The sequence below is a fragment of the Thunnus thynnus genome, chromosome 23 (assembly GCF_963924715.1).
Source record: "Thunnus thynnus chromosome 23, fThuThy2.1, whole genome shotgun sequence".
Taxonomy (NCBI): Eukaryota; Metazoa; Chordata; class Actinopteri; order Scombriformes; family Scombridae; genus Thunnus; species Thunnus thynnus.
Window position 1 is genome coordinate 13,711,010 of NC_089539.1, and position 23,068 is coordinate 13,734,077.

At 39.5% G+C, this 23,068-nt stretch overlaps 1 protein-coding gene across 1 annotated transcript in view; it reads left to right on the top strand.

Moving 5' to 3' along the window:
• Positions 1 to 4,599: 4,599 nt before the first annotated feature.
• LOC137175525 (lysine-specific demethylase RSBN1L-like) overlaps positions 4,600 to 23,068 on the top strand; it is a 38,436-nt gene continuing 19,967 nt past the window's right edge. Inside the window, exons 1-4 of the mRNA XM_067581201.1 lie at positions 4,600 to 5,266; positions 12,221 to 12,367; positions 19,952 to 20,538; positions 20,704 to 20,862. Of these exons, the coding sequence (XP_067437302.1) occupies positions 4,666 to 5,266; positions 12,221 to 12,367; positions 19,952 to 20,538; positions 20,704 to 20,862 (1,494 nt within the window). The 5' untranslated portion in view covers positions 4,600 to 4,665. The remainder of the gene's footprint in view (positions 5,267 to 12,220; positions 12,368 to 19,951; positions 20,539 to 20,703; positions 20,863 to 23,068) is intronic.

Here is a 23,068-nt window from a genome sequence, read left to right on the forward strand (position 1 = left end):
AGTTACGTATTTTAGGTGGTTCCCAACCTAAGGGTTAGGCCCCCTCCATGGGTCGTGAGATGACGGGGCAGGAAAGAAGAAAAGACAGACTTCTTCTACACAAATTTCCCCTCTTATTTGTGTCTTTGAATTGCAGCTTTTTTGGCAAAATGTTAGATTAGTTAACATCTTTAGACCTCAAACAGTCATTAAAATGAAACCATCTGAGGACTTGAACTGCAAACAACACATAAACATCTGAAAAGTGACAAGGGGCTCCAACCAGATTCTTCTTTTTTTGTACATGTACATCACAAACATGTGGGGAACCCCTGGTTTAATCTTTCAAAATGTATTGTATTTTATAAACTCACCATATGTTTTTAAAGAAAAACCTTTATCTATAGAGTAACCAGTAGTATAAAGTAACACAAAATGGAAAAACTCAAGTAAAGTACAAGTACTTACTATAAGTACAGCGCTTGAGTAAATGTACTTAGTTACGTCCCACTGCTGCTAACAACTCTACACATATAAACTGATATTGTCAATCACGACTGGCTTGAAAATTATATGTGTGTGTAGCAGGTTGTCACAGCAGGAACTCCTCTCTCGCACCTGGAGGATCTACACATACACACACACACACACACACACACTAAAATGACAATTAATTAATCACTGCAGGTGGTATAAATACACGTTCACTCCTTGTCTTACACAGAGACCTGAGGTATCACATTTGTATTCACTTTACGCACCTAGAGAGGCACAGCAGGTGGGCAGACATACTGTAATTATTTGCTGTTGCTCACATATTAATTTCAGATTAATTATACTCAGTGCAACATTTTATGATCATGTTAGTCCCCTTTAATTATAGTTATGGATAAAACACAACTATGGGGTTTACAAACATGAAAGAGTGATATATGGAATTAAAATATAAATATTAATGCACATTGATATCCCTTTATATCTGTAATGCAGGATAATCACATTCATGTTTGGGTTATTAGTTTGCTCTAGTAGTATAGAAACGTCATTTGAATCCTTGATGGATGTGTGATGACGGGTCACAGAAGTCGACATTGTAAAATATGGTGCGAGACATAAAAAAATAAATAAAGTCAAGAATACAATGAAAAGAAAACGTGTCACAGAGATTTTTTAGCCATGACTGAAATCTAAATAAGCTTTTTATAAAGGCCCCCCCCAAAAAAAAGGTCTCAGAAGAAAATCTCATCCTCCAGATTACCTTTTAATCCACTAAACATGGTTTCATATGATGCTCTCTCTACCACCGCAGTTCATATTTTACAAATCTGCAGCTTAAGCTATTTTCCGATGCCTCAAGATAGTTCTTGAAACAATAATAATAAGCAAAATGATAACTAATGGGACACATTTTGATATGTTGAGATGTATTATATACAGTATGTCCCCTTCCCTGATAATCCCATAAAGGTTTACTGTAACTAATACACATTTATATGTTCAATGTAGGAAGGTTTCTGCCTTTATTCTGCAATTTCAGCACAAATTATCCATCACTTTCACTTTTTCACAACATGCAGCTGGAATTAACACAAAACTACACGTTCTTACATATAAAACTGCTTTATATATATTAATATGCTCATATTAATTAACATTGTATGCCAAAAAAACAGAAATTATTACATTTTACACACATTACACTCACTAAAAATACATTACATTGCATCATAAGGCAGAATCAAGTCCACACATCACACAGGCCTCTCACCACTTCAGCGTTTCATACACAGTTTCTAACTTTCTCACGTTCATTTCACTCCTTTACTGTTTTCTAACCTTCACACCTGATAATCCGTGCAGCGTTACCTTCGTGCAGCACACCTACGCGCACAGCATGAACGCACACACACACACACACTCTCTCTCTCTGTCTGTGTAGTATAAATTGAGCCAGGTTGCCGTCTTAACTGGGTCACCGCAGTTTTCCCATGGAGCAGTTTAACATGTTATGTAATGGCTTATAAATATAGCCAATCAGTGTTCAGTGTATGCGAGCAGTCGCAGCAGGCTGTGCTGCCATCTGAAGAAATTGAAAACTGTGTCAGCTCTGTTTTTAAAGCCCAGAATATAAAACGTGTTGGAGCTGATTAATTTTAAATATATTAGTCATATACAGTAGATGCACATTTTACTACATGTTGTTCTCCTCATCAGATTTCCTCTTCTTGTTTGCTTCATACATTAATATTATCACAATGTTTATGGCCAGTTGTGACTTTACAATTGTCCTCGTTCAGCCGCTAATCATGTTTAGTATTCACGGTTGGCTGTCACACACTGATAGTCCTTGTACTGAGAGCTCCGCCAATCAGTCTGAGTGAAAAGGAAAAATGTTTTCATCTCAGTAAATCAAAGTGTAAACAGCACCGGAGCATTCATGACACTGTATAATGATGCGTCCTGTGTGTGTGTGTGTGTGTGTGTGAGTGATAAGATAATCCAGTTGTGAAGATTAGATGAAAGAGGCAAGTTTATCCCTTTGATGGGAGCGTTTCCCATTTTAACACACACGTACACACACACACAGCCTACCACCATCATTACGTACACCTCTCAACATTTTCTGTCAATCAGTTTTGGCTGGTATACTGTCTTTAAGGGTTGTGTTCGGGAAGGAAATGCCAAAACTGGTTAAACAAACTGGTGAAAATGGATGAAAAATGCTCTTTATGTGGTGTTTTGTACCGATGGTCAGTCTGCACAGAGCTGGTGTCAAGTCTCACATCCAAATGTAGAAAAATCCAGTCAAAGAAAGTGTGAGTTAAATATTAACTTGAATGAAATAAAATATTCATGAATGTGATAATTTGTCAAGCAAAAATGTCAAACGTTCCTCGATTCCAGCAGCTTCTCAAATGTGAAAGTTTGCTGATATTTTCTGTTTTATATCATTACAGATTGAATGTTTTTAGGTGATGGACTTCAGATCAGACCAGTCAAGCCATTTTAAGGCATCATGTTGGACTCTGGGAAATTGTTAGCAACATTTTTCAATTATTTATTGACATAAATAAAAAACGAGAGGTCAAAAACTGCCAAAAAATGTGAACATCTACATTTCCATGACAACTGGGAAATGCTATCTGCTGACAAACACAGTGTGATATGATTGAAAGCTCCAGAAAAGCTACTTGGACACTGTGGTGAGACATAAAGTCAAAAAATTGTCCCTGTCCAGTCAAAAATGTGTTTTTCTTCTTATTGCGTCAGTTGGGATGTTTGAGCTTCACTGTGCAGAATGATGTATGTGCAGAGTTTGACACTAGAAGATTGTTTTCACATTCATCTGTTGAAAGAGGAAAGTTTCTCTGAGCTCATTGAAAATCAATCTGAGTTAAAGGCGTGTATCTACGAGCAGGATTTGTGACATCACAAGGAGTTTGGAGCCAATCATGGTCCAGTATGCAACTTACACAAGTGTGATGTGGAAACCTGAAGCCTCCAGTGCACATGGACTTTACAGTGAAATAGGAAACAACTTATTCCAAGCTGTTAAATTAACTTTTAATTAAATCTGCATATTCATAGATGCTGTATTTTTCAATGAGGAAGGAGGGAGGACAAGTAGGGTTTTAGGGTTAAGGATTTTAACAAGGTTTTTGTGGAAAGGGGCATTTCAGACAATTTATTTATCTAAGCAGAGGATATTTATGTCTTAAAATATGTCTGGAGGAGATCCTTAATGAAAAAATAATATCCCAATGGTAATTAGACTAATAAGTGATTTAATGAATGGTTGTTAACCGATAATGTCACCCACAAGGGTTCAGAAGTTCCTTTCCTTCAAATTTGCATTAGATATCATAGATACTTAGTTGTTTAATAAAATGTTTATTCAAAAAGAATTTTTAAAGATCCTCTCCACACACACATACACACACATATGCATGAAGACGTATAAAAATACTCTGCTTAGAACAATAAAGTGTGTCTGATGTGGGTTTTCCACAAAAACGTATAATTATTATCATATAATCTCCCTCATTGAAAATCACATAATCTATGACTATGTAAATATATTTAATTTCAGACGTTTAACCGCTGGACACAAGATGTCTCCGACTTCACTGTGAAGTCCATGTGCACTGGAGGCTTCAAGTTTCCACATCACACTTGTGTAAGCTGCATATTGGACCAGAATTGGCTTTCAAACTAGTTGTGATTTCACAAATCCTGCTTGTAGGCCCGCCCTTTAAAAATCAGATTTTCAATTAGCTCAGTGAAACTTTCCAGATGAGTGTGAAAACAGCCTTTTAGATAGTGTGAAACTCTGCACATGCATCATTCTGCACAATGAAGCTCCAACATAAAACTGTAGGAACACGAAGAAAAACATATTTTTGAAGGGAAATATTTCCAATGATGCTTCTCCACATTAATTGTGCTTTAACAGAAGAGTGTTGCTCCTCATTATTATTTCACTAAATACAGTAGGCTGCATACACAGCTGCTAAACCCCGCCTTTAGTTTTCCCCTCTCTGCCTGTCAGTCAAGCTTTAACCCCGCCCCCCTCGTCCCTGCCCGTCTGTCAGTCAAACTTCAGCCACGCCCCCTCGCTGCCTGCAAAAAAAACAGCAGCGGCGGCCGTTGGGGGGGAAGAGAGTAAATAGAGAGAGAAGCCTCAAGATGGCTGACTCGCAGGGCTCCGTTCACCTCACCGGAGCTGCTGCCGCTGCGGTAGCCCCGGCGGTCGCCCCCGTGAAAACCCCGCTCGCCAAGCCGACGGAGGGGAAAGGAGCCCCTGACAACCGCTCTCACACTTCCCGGGATTCCAACCCGCCGCCGCCGCCCAAGAAGGTCCGAGTCGAGGAGAGGAGCGTTAAACCCAAGAAACTCAACGGCAGCGGCAAAGAGAAACTCCAGCAGCCGACGAAGCAGCAGCAGCAACAGCAGCAGCAGAGTTACGGCAGCTTCAGCTCGGTGCCTGCCACCGGCGGATCCCAACCACCGACAAACACACACAAAGTCTTCAAACAGAGCGATTTCTTCCTCCACAAGCCGCCTTCTTCTTCCTCCTCCAAACCCAAGAAGCCGAGTAAAGACAAACAGCGGGAGAAAGAGAGGGAGAAGGGGAAAGGAGGCGGAGAGGAGAAAAAGAAACATAAACAACAGCCGTTGTTGTTGACCTCCGGAACCGGGAGTAACGCTAGCAACAACGATATCAGCAGATTTAATAACATTTCTGCAGTGAAGAGAGAAAATGGGGAGGTCACGTTGCCACCAAAAGGTAGGCCATCATAATGTACTGTCTTTGGTTAAATATCACTTTAATATTGAAGCGATTTCATAAAGTTTTGAGTTGTGTTTATTATAAGTAGGCTAGTCCGTTTTTTTATAGTTGTGTGCAGTTGTCTGCCTCCTAATTTGTCTGGACAGTCCCGCTACTGTTTAAAACGCTGTGCGTGAAAAAAAAACCCTTAGTATATTTAAGTGTTGCTCTAATCTAAATATATTCATTTTAAAAACATTTACATCGAGTTTAGTGGGTTATAAAGCGCAGTTTTAGTCGATGTTTCTACGGGCTGTGGCTCAGTTGCTGCCTGCTTTCGTCGCTTGTTCACCCGCTCGTGAACCCTCGAGCTCCACAACAAGCGTTCCAGGGCAGTAGTCGCGCGACCTGGTTGTTACATGGTAACCAGCTGCTCTCGTGCTGCTGCGGAATTGTTACGTAGTTACGTCGCACTGGCCGAAATGTAATCCGTTTTAATCATATATATTTATATACGTTTTAACAGTAACGTGATTGAGTCGAATTAATATGCCATACAGAAGCTATAATCTCGTTTAGGGTGGTAATATGTATACAAGAAGATTAATATATATCCTGTAACATTGATTTAACTATTTGCTTGCCTTTTTGAACGGTGTATACGTGTTAAAACTACACGCTGCTGTCACAACAATATGACAGCCGCCCGCCATTATAGGGTAAGTGTTGTTTTGGTGGAGCACCACGCCCCCCTCTGTAACCTCAGGCTGTATGGGAAGCAGACAGGGAGCTCCGCGGCTTGTTGATACTCCATGTTCCGCAGTTGGACAACCACAACATGTTGTGTTCATTCAGCCTCTCCTCTAATTTCTTTTCTTTTTTTAACACTGAGAGCTTTATTATAGCGCTGTAGTAATTATACTTGGGACGGCATTAGCATAGCAAGTTTCACCGCATCATGTAGTTGTGTTTTGCGGCTGATTGACTGGAGTTGTTACATGACATTTATGTAACTCAGAGGGAAATCATTTCTCTCAGCTAGAACAGCAAGTTAAATAAATTATGAGTAATTGTCTCAGTTTGCTGCAACGCAACCTTTAAGAACAAGAAAAGACCAAATTTAAACATTTAACAATATTACATAATTACCGATTATTAATAAAACATAGCAGTATTTCAGTATCCCCAACTCCAGACAATAAAGTATCTAGTCTCTTCACTTAATTATGTTACTACATAGGTGTTAAATCTAAACCTATTTGAATAATACATACCGTACCAATCAAAAGTTTGGACACACCTTCCCATTCACTTGAATGTGAAAGCATGTCCAAACTTTTGACTGTACATAGATATCACACACACTCTTCAGCCACTTCATTAGGTACACCTGTGCAATCCAACACATCAGATCTGCCATAAATTCGACCATTATGAAGCTTTTACATTTTCAGTTTTTGTTGACATTGTCAGAAAGGTGATAATTCTACTTTATGTTAATTATGAGGTCATAGTGGCTGGTGGTGGTGCATAATATTGAATGGTGTTCCTAATATTTTGTCCACTCCATTAACATGGGGGGGGGGGGGGGGGGGGGCAAGATATTAGGATACACCACCCACTACAACCTCAATAATAAAGTAGAATTATCACCTTTCTTACAATATTAACAATAATTGAAAATTTATAAGCTTTGTAAAAGTAGAGCTGTTGTATTGGATTGTATTAGATTGCACAGGTGTACCTAAGTGTATATCAACTAAATGTTAATTATGCATCCCATAAAAGGCTAAATTATTATATTTTTTTGTCAAATAAATGAAAGAAATGCTGTATATGATAAATGTATGTTGTGGCTCAGTATTATTTCCCATCATAAACATAATTGACATCAGGTCATTCATGAAATTACACATAATGCTCTACACATTATCTTGTAAGATAGGTTAATTGTATTAGTTCCCGATGAGAAATTATTATATTCAGTTGAGTGATAGGGTCACAGCCAAAGCCGCTAATATCTGTTTTATGACTCATATGTCTCATTACTGGGATTGTGTGTGGTTTATTTATTTATTTTCTGTGCTCTGTTTTCCCTTTATGGATATTTTGACATTGTCATACCACAGCAGCGTTTCAAAAACCGGTGAATGCGCACATTGCCGGTGTGTGTAAGTGTTATTTGTGCGTGCGTGTGTGTTTAGACACTAAGCAGGAGTACTCAGTGGACACATGTGAGTGTTTGGGAGTGCATGATGTCACCTTTTTTCCAGTTGGGTAGTTTAAGAGGTCATGGCGTGCGTTGAGCAGCCACCGCAGTCGTTGAGAACACCAAAACGAGACGTGTTGTTGGACTGTAGCTCGAACACACCATCAGAAACCACAGTCTTGTAAACAGGCTTTGTTGAATGTCAGTTTTACTCTATTCAAGGCAAAAGAGGTGGCAGGCAGTACTTAACAGAGATTTCAGAACACATGTAGCAATTGGAAATAACAGCGCTCCTTCAACAGTCCCACTGAGGTGCTGAATCTCTAACCGCTCCTGTGGCCAGCAGAAGGAAATTGTAATTGTGCTGAATAGCTTCAAATGTGGAGAAGTAATATGAATGTGGAACGTCATTAATCCATAGCAGAATATTTCTAAGGAGGATTAAAATGATCCGTTCTCAGCTGCACCTGTCTGTAAATACTGGTAACAGGGTGTCAGTCTTCTTCCTTGACTCGGTGAGTCAGCCGCAGTAGGCGACGCTGAAATAATTCCGTTTGAATTGAATCCTTAAGATCGAATAACACAGGGTTTTTCCCGATGTGCGTTGAGTGGCAGGTTGGCCTCGTGTTAAGACAGATTGCCGTGTTCAACAAGAGGACATGAGTTTGAGGCTCGGAGCCGGAAAAAGTGTCCTTGAGCTACACAGTGAGTCCCTGCCAGCTTCAGGAGTGCTGCTCTGAAGCAGATTATGCTCTGACCTTCCTGGAGGGGAAGAATTTTCCTACAGGGATCAAAAGAGTATCACATCATCACAGTAATATTATTAGTGGTGTAGGTTTGCTGCTGGAGCGATGTCGAAGGGCAGGAAGCAGGGACTGCTGGTTACAAGTGGGGCAAGACAAGGAAAGTCAAGCCAAGTTTTCGTTTGGGTGACCTTTCTGTGACACTCCTACATTACATGCAGTCTAAAATAATTATAACTAACTGCAGTACTCCCAGTAATTTCAGCTGTAAACTCCAATAGGCTATCCAACTTTCACCAAGTTATTAGAGAAATTATAACTCAATAACAAAGCTGGAATAATTGTTAGTGGTTAAATACCTCTTGCCATAGAAAGGTCTGCAACTAATGATTATTTTCACTGCTGATTAACAGATTATTTTCTCCATTAATCGCTTGGTCTGTAAAATGTCAGAAAATAGTGAAAAATGAATATCAGAATCCAAAGTGATATGTTTAGATTGCTTGTTTGTCCAACCAATAATCTAAAACCCAGAAATAATGAGTTCACTATAATTTAAAACAAAGAAAAGCAGCAAATCATCACATCGGAGCAGCTGAAGTCAGAGAATATTTATCATTTTTGCTTGAAAAATGACTTAAATGATTAATGGATTACCGAAATAGTTGCAGATGAATTTTCTGTGGATTAACTAATTGATTAATTGACGAACCATTTAAGCTCTAGTTGTGTAACTCTTTAGTCTGGCTCGTTCTGTGTTTCGATCAAGGACGTGTGCCACAGAAATTAAATGAACAGCTTGTTTGATAAAGGAGTTGTATGTAGTTTGATTTCGGTGGTTAATGGTAAAACAGCTTTCAAGCCTTTCATGTTATTAGTAGCGTTACAGTAACAGGAGTTTGCATTCAAGTATTCTTTTAACACATCAACCTAGAAAACAGTGAACATCAACAAAGTCTCACATCTTTCTAGACGCCATTCTGACTATAAAACAAGTCCTATAAACCCGGCTTATTGGGGAAGTCAGGTTAATGTGAATCATGTAAATGTCTGAATTGCGTTAATTAGGTTATTTGTGTGCATGTAAATGCCCTGCGCTTACAGAATCCCTGCAATATAAAATAGCTGCAATCAGCACCCAAATGACTCACCGTCACTTTGCTCAGTCGTGTAAAATACAAGACACTTAACTCTGCGTGTGCAGTTGTAGGTCACAGTGACACAGACTGTATGAATCTTACTGCTAAATCACTTTGAGATCTTTTTTGGTTGGTGAAGCACGGATTTGCTACACCAGCAGGGGTGAGCTGACCATCTGGAGTAGCAGGATTTTCCTCGGGAAGCAGGTCTACCTCTGGTCCTACAGTGAGTCTACAAACACACATCCAAAAAGATTAATCACATGTCAGGAAGTCATCTTTCCATCCCCGTGAGCTTCACTCGGTATGTTTGCTGAGCTGCTAAAAGAAAAGACTTACTGTATGTCCTGAAATATTTTGAATCAAACTGTTTGTGTCAAACACTACCAATTTTAAGCTTCTGAATCATGAGGATTTGCTGCTTCTTTTTGTGTTATGTGATAGTTAACTGTACAACTTATCCGGTTCAGTTTCACAGTGGGCTGAAGCTTGTCCCAGCTTGCATTTGGCAAGAGGGGGGAGGACACCTTGGACAGTTAATTTTAAGGACAGATGATTGAAGGAAGCTGAATGTCACTTTAAAATTTGCAGTAAAAAAAAAAAATCAAAATGTGGATACCTCATCGCTTCTGTGAATTTTTGATTCACATTCCCAAATCTAAGTAGAAGTTTGATGCCAGTGAGCACTGGTGTAGTTGAAGTTTACAAACCGCCTGCCTCTGGCTCTCTATCCTTTAAAGTGTTTTCTCTCCTGTGATCAGCCACACAGTGAAAACCACCTGCTGTGTTCCCCCTTCAAAACCAGCTGCTGCTAGAAAGCCAGAAAACAAAATGAAAAAAGACAAGAAGTTTCAGTTACATGTTCAGTTAATTTCTGAGTCACCGGGAAACCACAGTGTTTTACATTAAAGTCATGAACCGGTTTGAACTTGTGACCCTCATATCACATCCTTAACTACTGAAGCACCATCCTGTCTTCTTCACTGTGGTTCTTGTGTAGTTCAAAAGAAAGTTTTTTTAAAAAATTTTAAGAGCGAGACGCCTCTCAGGCTGTGATTAATCACCCAAGCTAATTTATCTCCCGTTCCCCCTAAATTTTAACTTTATAACTGTCTGGCATGTCTTTATAAATCTGGCAACAGATCTGAATAAGACCTCCTTTGTAGGCAGCTTCCTGTGGAGCTAAATTGATGTTTTGAAAATGCTGTTTTTTTCCACCTGGCAGCTTATGGTGTCTGGTAATTTTTACAGCATCTATTTTACAGAGTTCCTAAAATGGTTTATTAACATTCTTGGCGTTCCTCCTATTAACCGCGGGCATCACTACCTAACTGTTTGTTAAGTAGCGAGGACAAATGATCCACTAAAATTCAAAATGCCAAAGTAATTATTTAAATATTATCATTCGGTCATTGAAAAGTACGCATCGATGTACCTCTTATTCTCCTACTGCTCCTTTAAGCCTTTATGTTTTCAAAGCATTTTCTCCTTTGATCCTGCAAACAGTGAGTGCAACCCCACTGTGTTCACTTTCCACTCCCCACGTCCACGGGAGAACGAGCAGTCTGAAAACACAGCTTCCTTTTTAAAGATGGATCTGACAGAGTTCAAAGAACAGAAGTTCTTCGGAAGGAAAAGAAAGAAAGAAACAGCCCAAAAAAAAAACCTACTGTGGAAAGGAAGGTTTTTATTTCTTTATGGGGGAAATGAAAGGAAATAAAGAATCAAAGGAGACAGTGTATAAAAGATTTGATAAAACGAAAGTTATTTTAAGAAAGGTCAGGCTTTCTTAGCTCAGCTGGAGGGAAGTGTGTTTGTAAGGGACAGAAAGACGAGTGTTGGGGTTTGTTAGGTAGCTGGTTTAGGAAACACTATGTGACTGTCTCTGCGGGGTGTCGGTCCAGACACGGGAGGCCGGTATCTCTTTCTCGTATTTATTGCAGGAACTCTGATACAATGGTTACAGGAAGGTGCATCCTCAGTCGGTGGGGACTATTGGAAGCAGATTAGAATAAGAATTTAAGCAGTGTATCACCACAATAACAAGGCCGCTAATAAAAATGGGAAGGATATAAATTCTGTGCACCAAAAGTAACAATATAATAGCACCACTGATCAATAAGCAGGAATGATGGGCACCTCAGTAGCCTAAGATCATAGCCTGAAATCTGCACCCGTAGCACTCTTCTGTACAACGAGTGCAAGGTTTCACTCTCTTATCCGCACTGAGACATGCCGTGCCTTTCAGAAAGTACTTGACAACTGAAGAGGTGTGTGTGTGTGATGGTATGGTATTTACATTTTCAACTGACACTCTCATCCACGGCGATTTGCAGTGATAGTACTCCAATTCCTAGATCTGTAATATTCCCTCAACACTCAAATGATAAGTGCTGGAGAAGGAAATAAAATGAGTTGAAACGCATGGGGAGAATTATAGGACTTTTAAGAGCAGAGCATATTGAAGCAAGCAGCAACAGAACATAGGAAAGGGGTGAGTTTGGGGGAGGAAACGTGAGGTGTATCTCGATCAGATGTAGCTTTAAGGTTATGAGTGAAGTTACAGAGTCACTGCGGTCTTAAAGGGAATTACGCTGCTCAGGAAACATGAGAGATAAGAGCAGAGGCATGTAGGAGGAAGACCAATAAGATTAAGGAAAAGTTGAGGGTGATGGCCAAGGTGAAGCACTTGGAGAGAGTTCAATTAAGGGCTTAGATGAAAAAAATCGAAGTGAATGGAGTGTGCGGACAAGTGTTTTTTTACGTCTGTGTGTCTGTTTGTGATTGAGTCAGTAAATCAGAGCGCTTGTGCTAATGTGTTTGTACCATCGAGAGACCTGAAACCTTCCTGTCTCTCTCTCTCTCTCTCTGCCTCCTACAGAGCACTCCACCAAGGACAAGGCGAAGGAGAGAGACAGAGAGGAGCGGGAGAAGAAGAAGGTCAAGGAAAGAGAGAGAGAGAAGAAGAAGCACAAAGTGATGAACGAGATCAAGAGGGAGAACGGAGAGGTCAAGCAGCCGATTAAAGGTCAGTGGAAACACACACACACACACATACCATCTAATTTGTGTTGAGCTAAAAGTAGTTTTAGGTCTCATTGATGAATCTGTTTATTTAAGTAATAAAAATAGGGGATAATACACATCACAATTTCCCAGAGTCTCTGGTGATGTCTTAAAATAGTTTTTTTGTTCCCATCACAAGTCCAAACCCCCCCAGAAAATGTATGATTGTATATAAAAAGGGGAGAAAAGGAGATTCTCACATTTTAGAAGCATTTTTACATGTCAGTCTCTTGGTGTGAGAATGAGGACAAAATTAAGAGGTGTTGGTGTGTCAATGGTCTTAAATTACACACCCCACAAGCTCATCATTTTCCCCTCTCTTTTGACTTTCCATGGTATGCAGTTTAAACAAAAAATAAATGTTATGATAATAATGCTAGAAATTAAAATTTTACAGGATCTTAGACCCAGCTATTATTACACACCATCCCAGATAACATTTATTGTATTCAGTCCCGTTAGAAAAACACATACACAGGTAAAACTAATCACAAATGGAGCACTGCACTGAGTTAGAAACAATGTGTTCACATGCACCCTGTTGTACCCCAGCATGTGTTGTAGCTCAGTAGAGAGAAGCCTGCTGCTCAGTACTGCCCCACTTTCACAGCGCGCTGTACAGTATATCATCATTATTTTTGTAACACACAAGCAGCACACACAACTGCTAAGCATCCCAGTGGGTGTTGAAAATACTGTGTGGTAGCCATAAAAGACCTAATAAGAAAGGACAGAGCAGCCTGTAACTGCTGAGGGGACTCAAGTCTTTTGGAGTGCAGGAGGTACTCCTGACTATGTGGTGGCATCAGCCGTCTTCTATGAAGCGGTCTGCTGGGGCAGCTGCATCTCGACTGCTGACAGGAAGAGACTTAACAGACTGGTTAAGAGGGCCAGCTCTGTCCTGGGATGCACCCTTGTTCCAGTGGAGGTGGTGGGAGAAAGGAGAATGATGGCTAAGCTGTCATACCTGGTGGAGAACATGTCCCACCCCATGCAGGACTCTCTGACAGCACAGGGCAGCTATTTCAGTGACAGACTGCTTCACCCGCAGTGTGTGAAGGAGAGATACTGCAGGTCCTTCTTTCCTGCTGCTGTCAGACTGTACAATCAACACTGCTCCCAGTAGACCGCACACACCAAAACTGACAATTCCCTCATGTGCAATATCAATATTTCCTACGTGCAGTAATGTGAATTCAACCGTTAAGTCTGTCTACTCATATTTTGCTTATCTTATCTTATCTTATCTTATCTTATTTTATCTTATTTTATCTTATTTTATCTTATCTTATCTTATCTTATCTTATCTTATCTTATCTTATCTTATCTTATCTTATCTTATCTTATCTTATCTTAATATACAGTACAGCATCTGTGGTGGGAAAACAGTGGTGACAGTGGTTGTTGCTGTTAATTTTTATTTCTTTGAGTATTTGAACCCTGACATTTGGTGAATCTCAACACTGCGCTGCTCCCCACATGGAGAAATTGTACTTTGGGTTTATTTAGTCTGACCTGTATGTGTTTGTGTGTGCGCTGATTGTGCGTCTGGTCGCTGTGATTGTAACAGGAGAGGTTTAGCCGGGACAGTTTGTGTATAATGCAATTCCTACAAAAATAAACATGTGTATATATATAGCATTACGAAAAGAATCTCAACATTAATAGTGATGTAAGTGGAAGAAAAACAGGAACTGACACGATTAGTCGATTAACAGAAAATCAATGACAATTTTGGAAACTGATTAAATTTAAAAGTTACTTATCAAGCAAAACAAAACACTTGCTGGTTCCAGCTTCACATATGTTGTTTTATTTAAATAAATACTAAATACTTTATCATTTTGGCCTGATGTAAAGACAAAATAATTGAAGACTTCACCTTTGGCTCTAGGAAATGTTTTCAAAATTTTCTAACATTTTATACCAAAAAAAAAAAACCATACAACATATTAATAGATGATGAAAGTAGTTGCAGTCCTAAATATAGTTGTCTTTCTGTCTCTCTTTTTCTCTGACTGTTTCTCTGGTGAAGCATTAGTTTCCGTTCCCTTTAACACACTATTGCTGTTTTGGTGCCAAACCAATTTGTGGTTTCTGAAACCAAAATTGATTTTTTTTTTTCGTTGAGTTAATAAAATGAGGAAATATCAGTATTCAGTAATCCTTATTTTCTTATACCTATTCATTTTTTTTTGCAATGACATGAAAAATTGTTATTAAAGAATTGTGACAAATATGTACTGATGCAGAAACTTTTTAACAGTATAGATAACATGACAGTAAATTTTGAATTCCACTGTAAATCACATGGATAATAACTACACATAAAAACACATAACATTAAAACATTTTACAGAAAAAAAATTATAGTTATATACATTATAAAATAATAATATTATATTAATAATATTAAACATTTCTTTACAGTAATTGTACTGTACAGTAACAGTGATAACTATACTTACAGTATATATTGGAGTATGTATCAGTTGGGCTGTACTGTGGCTGTTTTCTCTCGTGTGTACACTTATATAAACGCGATGGCCGGTTTCATTGTTAACCCTCCGACAGTTGTAAATTATTTGCAGAGCGCCGTGACGTCGTCTCTGTCTTCCTCTCTGAGTAATCTGAGCTCGGTCGTAGAACTGCAGCGCCCCATTTGTGAACAGTGGGTGTTTTCTTTATAAGACTTGACCTTTTTAGACAGACACACACCACACACTGACACGTATACACGGCTGCCAATGTTCTGCTGATTGATTTGATTTGTTCTGAAGCTACAGTCAGACCTGCAGTGTTTCGGTGCTGGTATGTCATGACCACACTGTGACATTTCAAGGTCTTAGTGGAGCTTTGGCCACGTACCATAGCCAGTGGCCACAGATGAAAATCGCAGATGGATAATTTGGCGCACTATTTCAGTCTTCCTACTCCGTGTGCAACGGACAGGCGGCCTTTTAATGTTGGTTCATCTTCTCAGTATGAGCGTAGCGTTAGGAAGAATGGGAGCGGTGAAATGAGCGAGAGAGGGAGAGGAATATAAAAAGTGTCAGTGTGTGTTAAGTCCGCAGCCATCCGGTGAGAGAGCCTGGTATTTAATCCTGTGTGTTTACGATAATAGACACACACACAGGGATCCATGGTGGGATATTGAATCGAGAGGGGAATGAGGAGGAAGCTCTTCCCACCAGAGAGAGTAGCTTTTCAGTGACAGAGAGTGAGGCGTTTAATCAGAATGTGTTAAGTTTGCAAATGTTGGGTGTGACAGTGGCAGGGAGGGGAAGTTTTTCAGGGTGAAATTTAATCAGTGAGAGAGTGTTAAGTTTATATCTGAAAAGGGCCACGGAGAGAGAGGCAGCCAGAGGAAACATCTATAGGAAATCAATAAGCAGCAAACGGCCGTTCTGACAGTAAGGCAGCTTTACTACCACGGAGACTATTTGTTTGTGTGTGGTGTGTGCGTGTGCGAGACTGGAAACTTATCTGACCTTAAACTGATTGTGACCGACTAGCCAAATGGCCCACGTTAGTACGAACGTGTGTGTTTGTGTGTGAGGAAAAAATAGAGACCCCAGCGTGTACACTCTTGGGTGTTGTTTCTTAAATGTGAAATAAAAATGATCATAATTCTGGACATTTTTTTTGAAACCATAATGACGTCATTTTAATGTTTAAATCTTCATTTGACATGTTTGTAATAGTAGCTGACAGTGAGTGAACAAGCAGGGATTTATCGTCAGGGATGCTTCAACAGGACGTCTGGCTCTTAAACCAACACTGGCTGTTGCAGACTCAACATTGGGCTCACTAATTAGATCCAAGTTGAGTCAAATGTGGAAGAAGTTTGTGCATTCAGGCTCTAAAATGTTTTGTATTTTATTTATTTTTTATTATGACTGATATGGTTTTCTACAAAAGACACAGGCTGGATTTCACAGGCTGATACCAATATCTATATATGAGTGTTTATTATTTACCGGACCATATTTGTTAAATGCAGAACATTTTTGATAAATATCTATTAAATTTGGTAATTAAAAAATAGTGACCAAAATACTTGGCGAGTGGGGATATTTTACAGTTGGAAAATAATTACAACAATGTTTCTAAACAACCATAAAAATATCTTTCTCTTCTGCAATTTTTCTTGTTCTTTATCAGCCAACATGTCCTAATACTGATACAGTATGTCTGAGATAAGATAATATTCTGGTCCTGACAAAAAAAATAGTACAATTATAGATTCAGACCATCTTTTGAGGAAGGAGTTATCATTCTAGGGCTTGTCAACAACTTTCAAGTACGTTTCACTTCAACTTAACCTTATTGTCCCCAAGGAGTAATCTGTCGTGCAGCCAAGTGGAACGCAGAACTCACATAGACTTGAACTTAAAATGTAAAAAAAAAAAACACATTAAACTTGTATTAAAATATATCAAATGTATGCTTAAAAAATGACCACACAAGCTCACAAGTCACATACACATGCATGTTGTGGGCTCCGTAGTAAAAGTCAAAATAAGCCATAAAGAAAGAAGCCACTGCTGGAGGGCATTTAATGTAAAGAAGCAGCTGCAGGAACAACATACTCACAAATGTCTGACATACTTCAGGACACTAACCAGTTGCTTGTCAAAGTTATTCTAAAGCTATATATGTACTATAATTGTGCTTTTTGGTCCACGGATCAGAACAAAATATGGTTGAATATTATTATTGTAATCTGAAAATAAGTTTAAAATTCCTGCAGAAGCAAGAATCATTTTCAGTATCTACAGTACCAATCAAAAGTTTGGACAAACCTTCACTTGAATGAGAAAGTGTGTCCAAACATTTGTACAATTGTACAAGTGATAATATATTTACAGCTGTTCATTACACTCACCATCACAATATCCTACAAATTTATCACGCATTACATATTTTTTGATATGAGGCTTTTCTGTGGATTGATGAAGGGTGAGATTTGGGGGATGAAAGTGCGTGTGCATGTGTGGAGAGAGAATTGGGGGAGGGGTGACTGGTGGGCTAAAGAGCTTTTGGATTAGTAGCTTGGGTATTGTACTGCAAATACCTTCTCTCTCTCTCTCTCTCTCTCTCTCTCTCTCTCTCTCTCTCTCTGTTGCTCTCTTTATTGCTCTCTCTCTCTCTCCCTCTCTCTGTCTCTGCTCTTTTTCATTCTGTCTCTCATTCCTGCCTTATCTGGCATTGAACGTGTGTGGGGTACAAACTAGACTGAGCAAGATGATATCTGATGCTGGAATTATGCTGAGGCAGCAGCACCTCTATCAAAGTGACTCACGTGTGCACGCACACATATACAGTACATATATACATCTCCACTTGTTTACACAACCACTGGAAAAGAACCAGCCAGCAACACGTTTGCAAATCGTTGTGAATAGCTCTGACACACACACACACATATAAATACGTACAGTAGCGCTGTGCATAAATTTGCATGTTCCACTTTGTCGTGCCTGAGGCGTTCAAGAGACGGACTACCATGTACAGTATTATCTCTGTTCAGATATGCCACTCGAAAGCTTGTTTCCTGGCTTAGTCATATCTGCTTTTCTCAAGGGATTCCATTTCAGGGCTCTTCAATTTATATTATGTATGCACCTCAGGCGATGTACACCATCTGGGAGAAACTATGACTCATCTGTCTACACGTAAAAATAGTTAGAGCTCATTATTTTCTGTTTAATGTGTTTTTTTTCTAACTAGTGAATTTATTTTTTTTCATTAAAAACAGTGAAAATCAAAAATACAATGTGGGTAAAAGATTTTAGAAGTAGTGTTTTAGTTTAAGTCTTCTGTAGTTGATTTGTATGTTTATTTTTTACTTGTTTTGACAGACTCTGGAGCATAATCAGCACCTCATTTGCTTATTTTTTCCCCCCATTGTTCTCTTTACTTTGTTTTAACGGACGCTATTTCTGAGCTGTTGTCATTGCAAGCACCTCATTCACTGTAAGTACAGTTAGGAGTGTCCTCTTACAGCGGGGAGATGAAGAGGCGGCTGAGGATGGTTTGTTCATCCATCACACATGAGACGGCAGATTTGAATATATTTAAATCTTTCATATACTACATGTCTCTAAACTCTCTTCAAGTCTTTTCAAAACAACACACTCCTTTCCTGTCCTTGTAGATGTAACTGCCTGCATACAAGGGCGTAGGTTATGTTTTAACTTTGGTGGGGACATTTTTTGTCGGACGGCCAAAATAACTGTGTATGTGTACTTGCTCTCTATCGCTCGTTTCTCTTTCATGGGCACATGTGTGCAAACAAACACACATAAATAGCCTGACTCTGCGAAATGTTTACTGAACATGCATTGGCTGACTTGCCTGAAACTGGACTTGTATCATGATTTTCTTCTCTGATTTTTACATTTTATTTTATCGATAGACTACTTAACAATAAATCTGAGACCAAAGTTATTATTTAAAAATAACATATCATAGACTGTCACAATAAATGTGTAGAAACCTGTAGGTAACTTGCTGCTCTGTATCTTGCTGCTTAAAGGTTTTCAAACCTCACCTGAGATCCCGTCCTTCTTTCAGTTCGTGGATTTTGGCAACACAACTCAAGAGTTTCATGACAGAGCCACAGTGATGCTCAAACCTCTCTAAATTATCTCAAAAACTTTTATTTGTATTATTTTTCATTCAACTCCTGAACTTATGGTGAGATATTTCACTATGACATCATAGCTCACCTGATAGGCTGCAGCTCACCTGTCTGTGTGTCTCTGTGCTGCTCAGGCTGCTGCTGACAGGATTTTCATAATAAAATGATGCCCGACAGTCACAAACAGATCAATTGGACAAGCTGTGGCTAATTTATCCACTCATGGAAAAGGGGAGACATGACATTAAATAGTAAATATTCCTCACACTAATTGAAAAGATTCATGTTTGATTACAGAACGTTCTTATTAACTAAGCTCAGCTGTTGCTGACACTGTGGTTCTTTAAAAAGAACCAGATGTCTTCATTTGCTTTTGGGAAGAATTTTCACCAACAGTAATAAAGTTGTTTAATTAAAGAGCATGTCTGAGCAACAATCACTAATTAGCTAACAACACCTAATGCCTGAAATTAAACATAATATCAAATGATCTTCATTTTGTCCAGTGAAGTCGTTATCACTTCTGTGATGTTTGGAACGTTTAAACTATAAATACTAACCACCTCACCGTCTCCCTTACTGCTGCTGCTGCTTGTCCACAATGTGTACAGCTTGAAGTTGAGGGTTGCCAGATCATTAGGTCCACTGTCCCCCATATCCTGCTCGTTCACTCTTTATCATAATAGCACACTTTTTTGCAGAAAATACACAAACCTGGCAACTCTGCAGAGATTCTACCGTTAACATTACATGAAGTTAAAGCAGCTAGATTGTTTGAGATCAGTAAAAATAATGGTCTGGACATGTCCTTGATACCCAAATCTACACCCATGCCTTGATGTATTCATTTTTCTTACACCATCCTTCCTTCTCTCTCTCTCTCTCTCTCTCACTGTCCAGATGAAAAAGAGAAAGCAAAGACCAACTTAGAGGAGCTGCAAATCAAAAAAGTGAAGAAGAAAAAGAAGAAGAAACACAAAGAGGGGGAGAAGCACAAACGAGTGAAGATGTACCACCGCTCCTGCCAAACCATTTGCGCTGGCCTGCTTCTCCTCCCGTCTTCCTCCCCGCCCCCCACCTCTTCATCATCTTCATCCTCCAATCCCTCACAGAACTCCTCCCCGTCTCCCTTTAAGTCCCCGCTACCTGTTTACCCTCCACCTAACAACAAAACTGCACATCTGCCCTCCTCCGCTCCTCTTGCCTCAAAATCCCTCTTTAACTCCTCTCTACCTGACTCTCTCAACTCTCCATCGTCCTCCATCAAGACCCCGCAACCTTCGCCAACCAAACACCTGCCGCAGTGCACCTATCCTGGCATGTCGGGCCTGGAGTTTGCCCCCTACATCCACATAGAGAACCAGCCAAACGGAGGGGCACTGGTGGCCCACGCCTACATGTCCCAGCTCTCCTCTCTCTCCATGGGCCAGAGGCAGAGATTTGCCCAGGAGTTTGTCACCTTGGCGTTCAGCGAGGACTCATCCCAGGTACAGCATACTGTAGCTTTTGATCAGATTGATTGATGGATGTTGAGTTCAATGCATTCCCACACTGTTAACCCAATATTAATTATTAAATCTGAAAGTCACTACTCTGCTCTTGTACTGTAGTTTTGTTGCTACATTTCTTTTTTTACTGACTGTGTTTTCCAGGCGTCGCATTATGTCATGGGAATTGTTCACGGGGAAGCTAGCTACCTGCCCGACTTCTTGGACTACTTCTCAGCCAAGTTTCCATCAACTCCAGTCAAAATGGAAATACTGGCAAAAAAGGACATAGAAACCACCACGATGGCTAATTTCTACTCTCAGGTTCGTCACCCACACACACACACACACACACACACACACACACACAGGGGAACGTCAATTAGATGGTAAAAACAGCATGTGGGTGGGTGAGATAAACACAATGTTGTTTTGTAAGCTGACATATCACAGATTTACACATTTTTTTGTTTTTCAATTCAATTCTGTAGCTGTAGATGCAGAGAGCAGATGGTGAGCTTTCAGAGATGAAAAATTTAAAGAAAAGTCTTTTAGTCCAAAATAGCAAAGGCCTAGTTTGTCTTTTAGTTTCTGTTCTCTACATATGTCATCTGTTTGGCTTAATATCAGCTTTTTACAAAACTGTCAATGAACACAGTACCAACTGAGAAACCGTCATACCGCAGCCTTTTTCCTGGTAGATTTATGTGATTCATGCAAAGGGAGGTTGTTATGTTTTCGGGTTGTCCGTCCATCCCGTTCTTGTGAACGCGATATCTGAGGAACGCCTTTAGGAAATTTCTTCAAACTTGGCACAAACGTCCACTTTTGAATTGATTAGACTTTGGTGGTCAAAGGTCACTGTAGACTCACAAAACAGGCTTTTGGCCATAACTCTAGAATTCATAAACAAATTACGACAAAGTTTCACACAAATGTCTAATAGGATAAAATGATGAAGTGATGACATTGACATTCTACAAAAACAATTGTGTCATTTTCTTTATCACACACACACACACACGCACACACACACACCTGAGTTTCTGCTTGAAACGTGTCATGTTGTTTTAACCATCATAGTTATTGAGTGGAGTTTGGCTTTGTAGTTCTGTGTCTGTTATGTTGTTTTGTGCATTTTACAAATTCAGATTAGTAATGTTGCACCCGTGTGTGTCTTCACAACTGCAGGTTTTCAGAAAGATTTTAACTAAAAGATATTAAGCTGGTGTGTGATTTCTCAATTTATTATTATTGTACAACATTGGAACAGAAGGAGTATTTGCTTATGAAAGGCTTGGCTTGACCTCTGGGGAAATATTTTGCACATGTAAGAAAAATGTAATGTCAGTGACCAGCTTTTATCTCTACAAGACACACATATACTGCATTTCACAAGCATTTATGTAAATAAATTGTCTTCTGGACATGTGTGCAAACAGTTACATAGCAGAGTGAGTGAATATGTGAGTAAAGCCAGGCCTGTTTGTGTCTCTCTGTACTGTCCATACGTGTGTTTGTGTGTATGCATGAGCTCATGAACATTGATAGTTGATAGTTTGAAGGTTGAGTGAGGATAAGAAACCCCTGGGTGGATAGAGAGAAGGATGGATCAGGGTTCATGTTGAGGGAGAGGACAAAGGGATGTTGGGAGATGGAGAGCAATCAACTGAAGGAAAAGACTGCTCCGCGTGGATGAAAAAGTTGCACTGTTGTAGTTTTAACCATCTGTTAGGAGCATCTGCCTCCATCTGTCCAGAGTTAAACAGCTTTTGCCATTTATATACTTTATAAGGATGTCTGGTTTAATGCAACAATGGCAGAATTATTTGCAGTGCACAAGTGGCCACTGCTCTCACTCCAGTGCCACTTCATCTATTAAGTTAGTTAAATGACAGGAAAAAGGAAGCAAGAGGTCCTTTAAGAGAGGAAAAGACTGCAAACATACCATTGGAGAGAAGGAGTGCGAGCAAAAAGTATAAGATGGTAAGGAAGCAAGAGGCTAAATAAGGAAAAAAAAGAAGCAGAGAAAAGAGAAAAATAAATTGATGTGTATATATATATAAAAAAAGAAAGTGACGGAAAAGTTAACAAGAGGATGGGAAAGAAGGAAGTGAAGTTACATAGACTGTGGGAGATGATTAGCAGCAGCCTGCTCTACATACTACACAGCGTTTAGAGGCCAAATGGAAAAGCCAAGAAATGTGTGTGTTTAGTTGGTGGTGTCTGTCTAGATTGTCTCCTCTGAACACAGTGACACAGCTAGAGCTCTTCATTTCGAGTTGTCCCATGTCTATAGTTCGCTAATGAAAAGCCTTTTGTTGCCTCAAACGTCCTGAGTGGCTTTGTATTGAGATACTGTCTGCTTTTTTCAGCGTGAGTGCAGGCAACCAGCTACGACATTGTCTGTGTGTGTGCGTGCGTGTGTGTGTGTGTGCGTGTGTGTGGTACCACAGGGGGTAAAGCATTTTATGCTTTCTATCACTCTCCTTCTGGCTATTTTTTTCTTTTTTCCTATCATGAAATATTT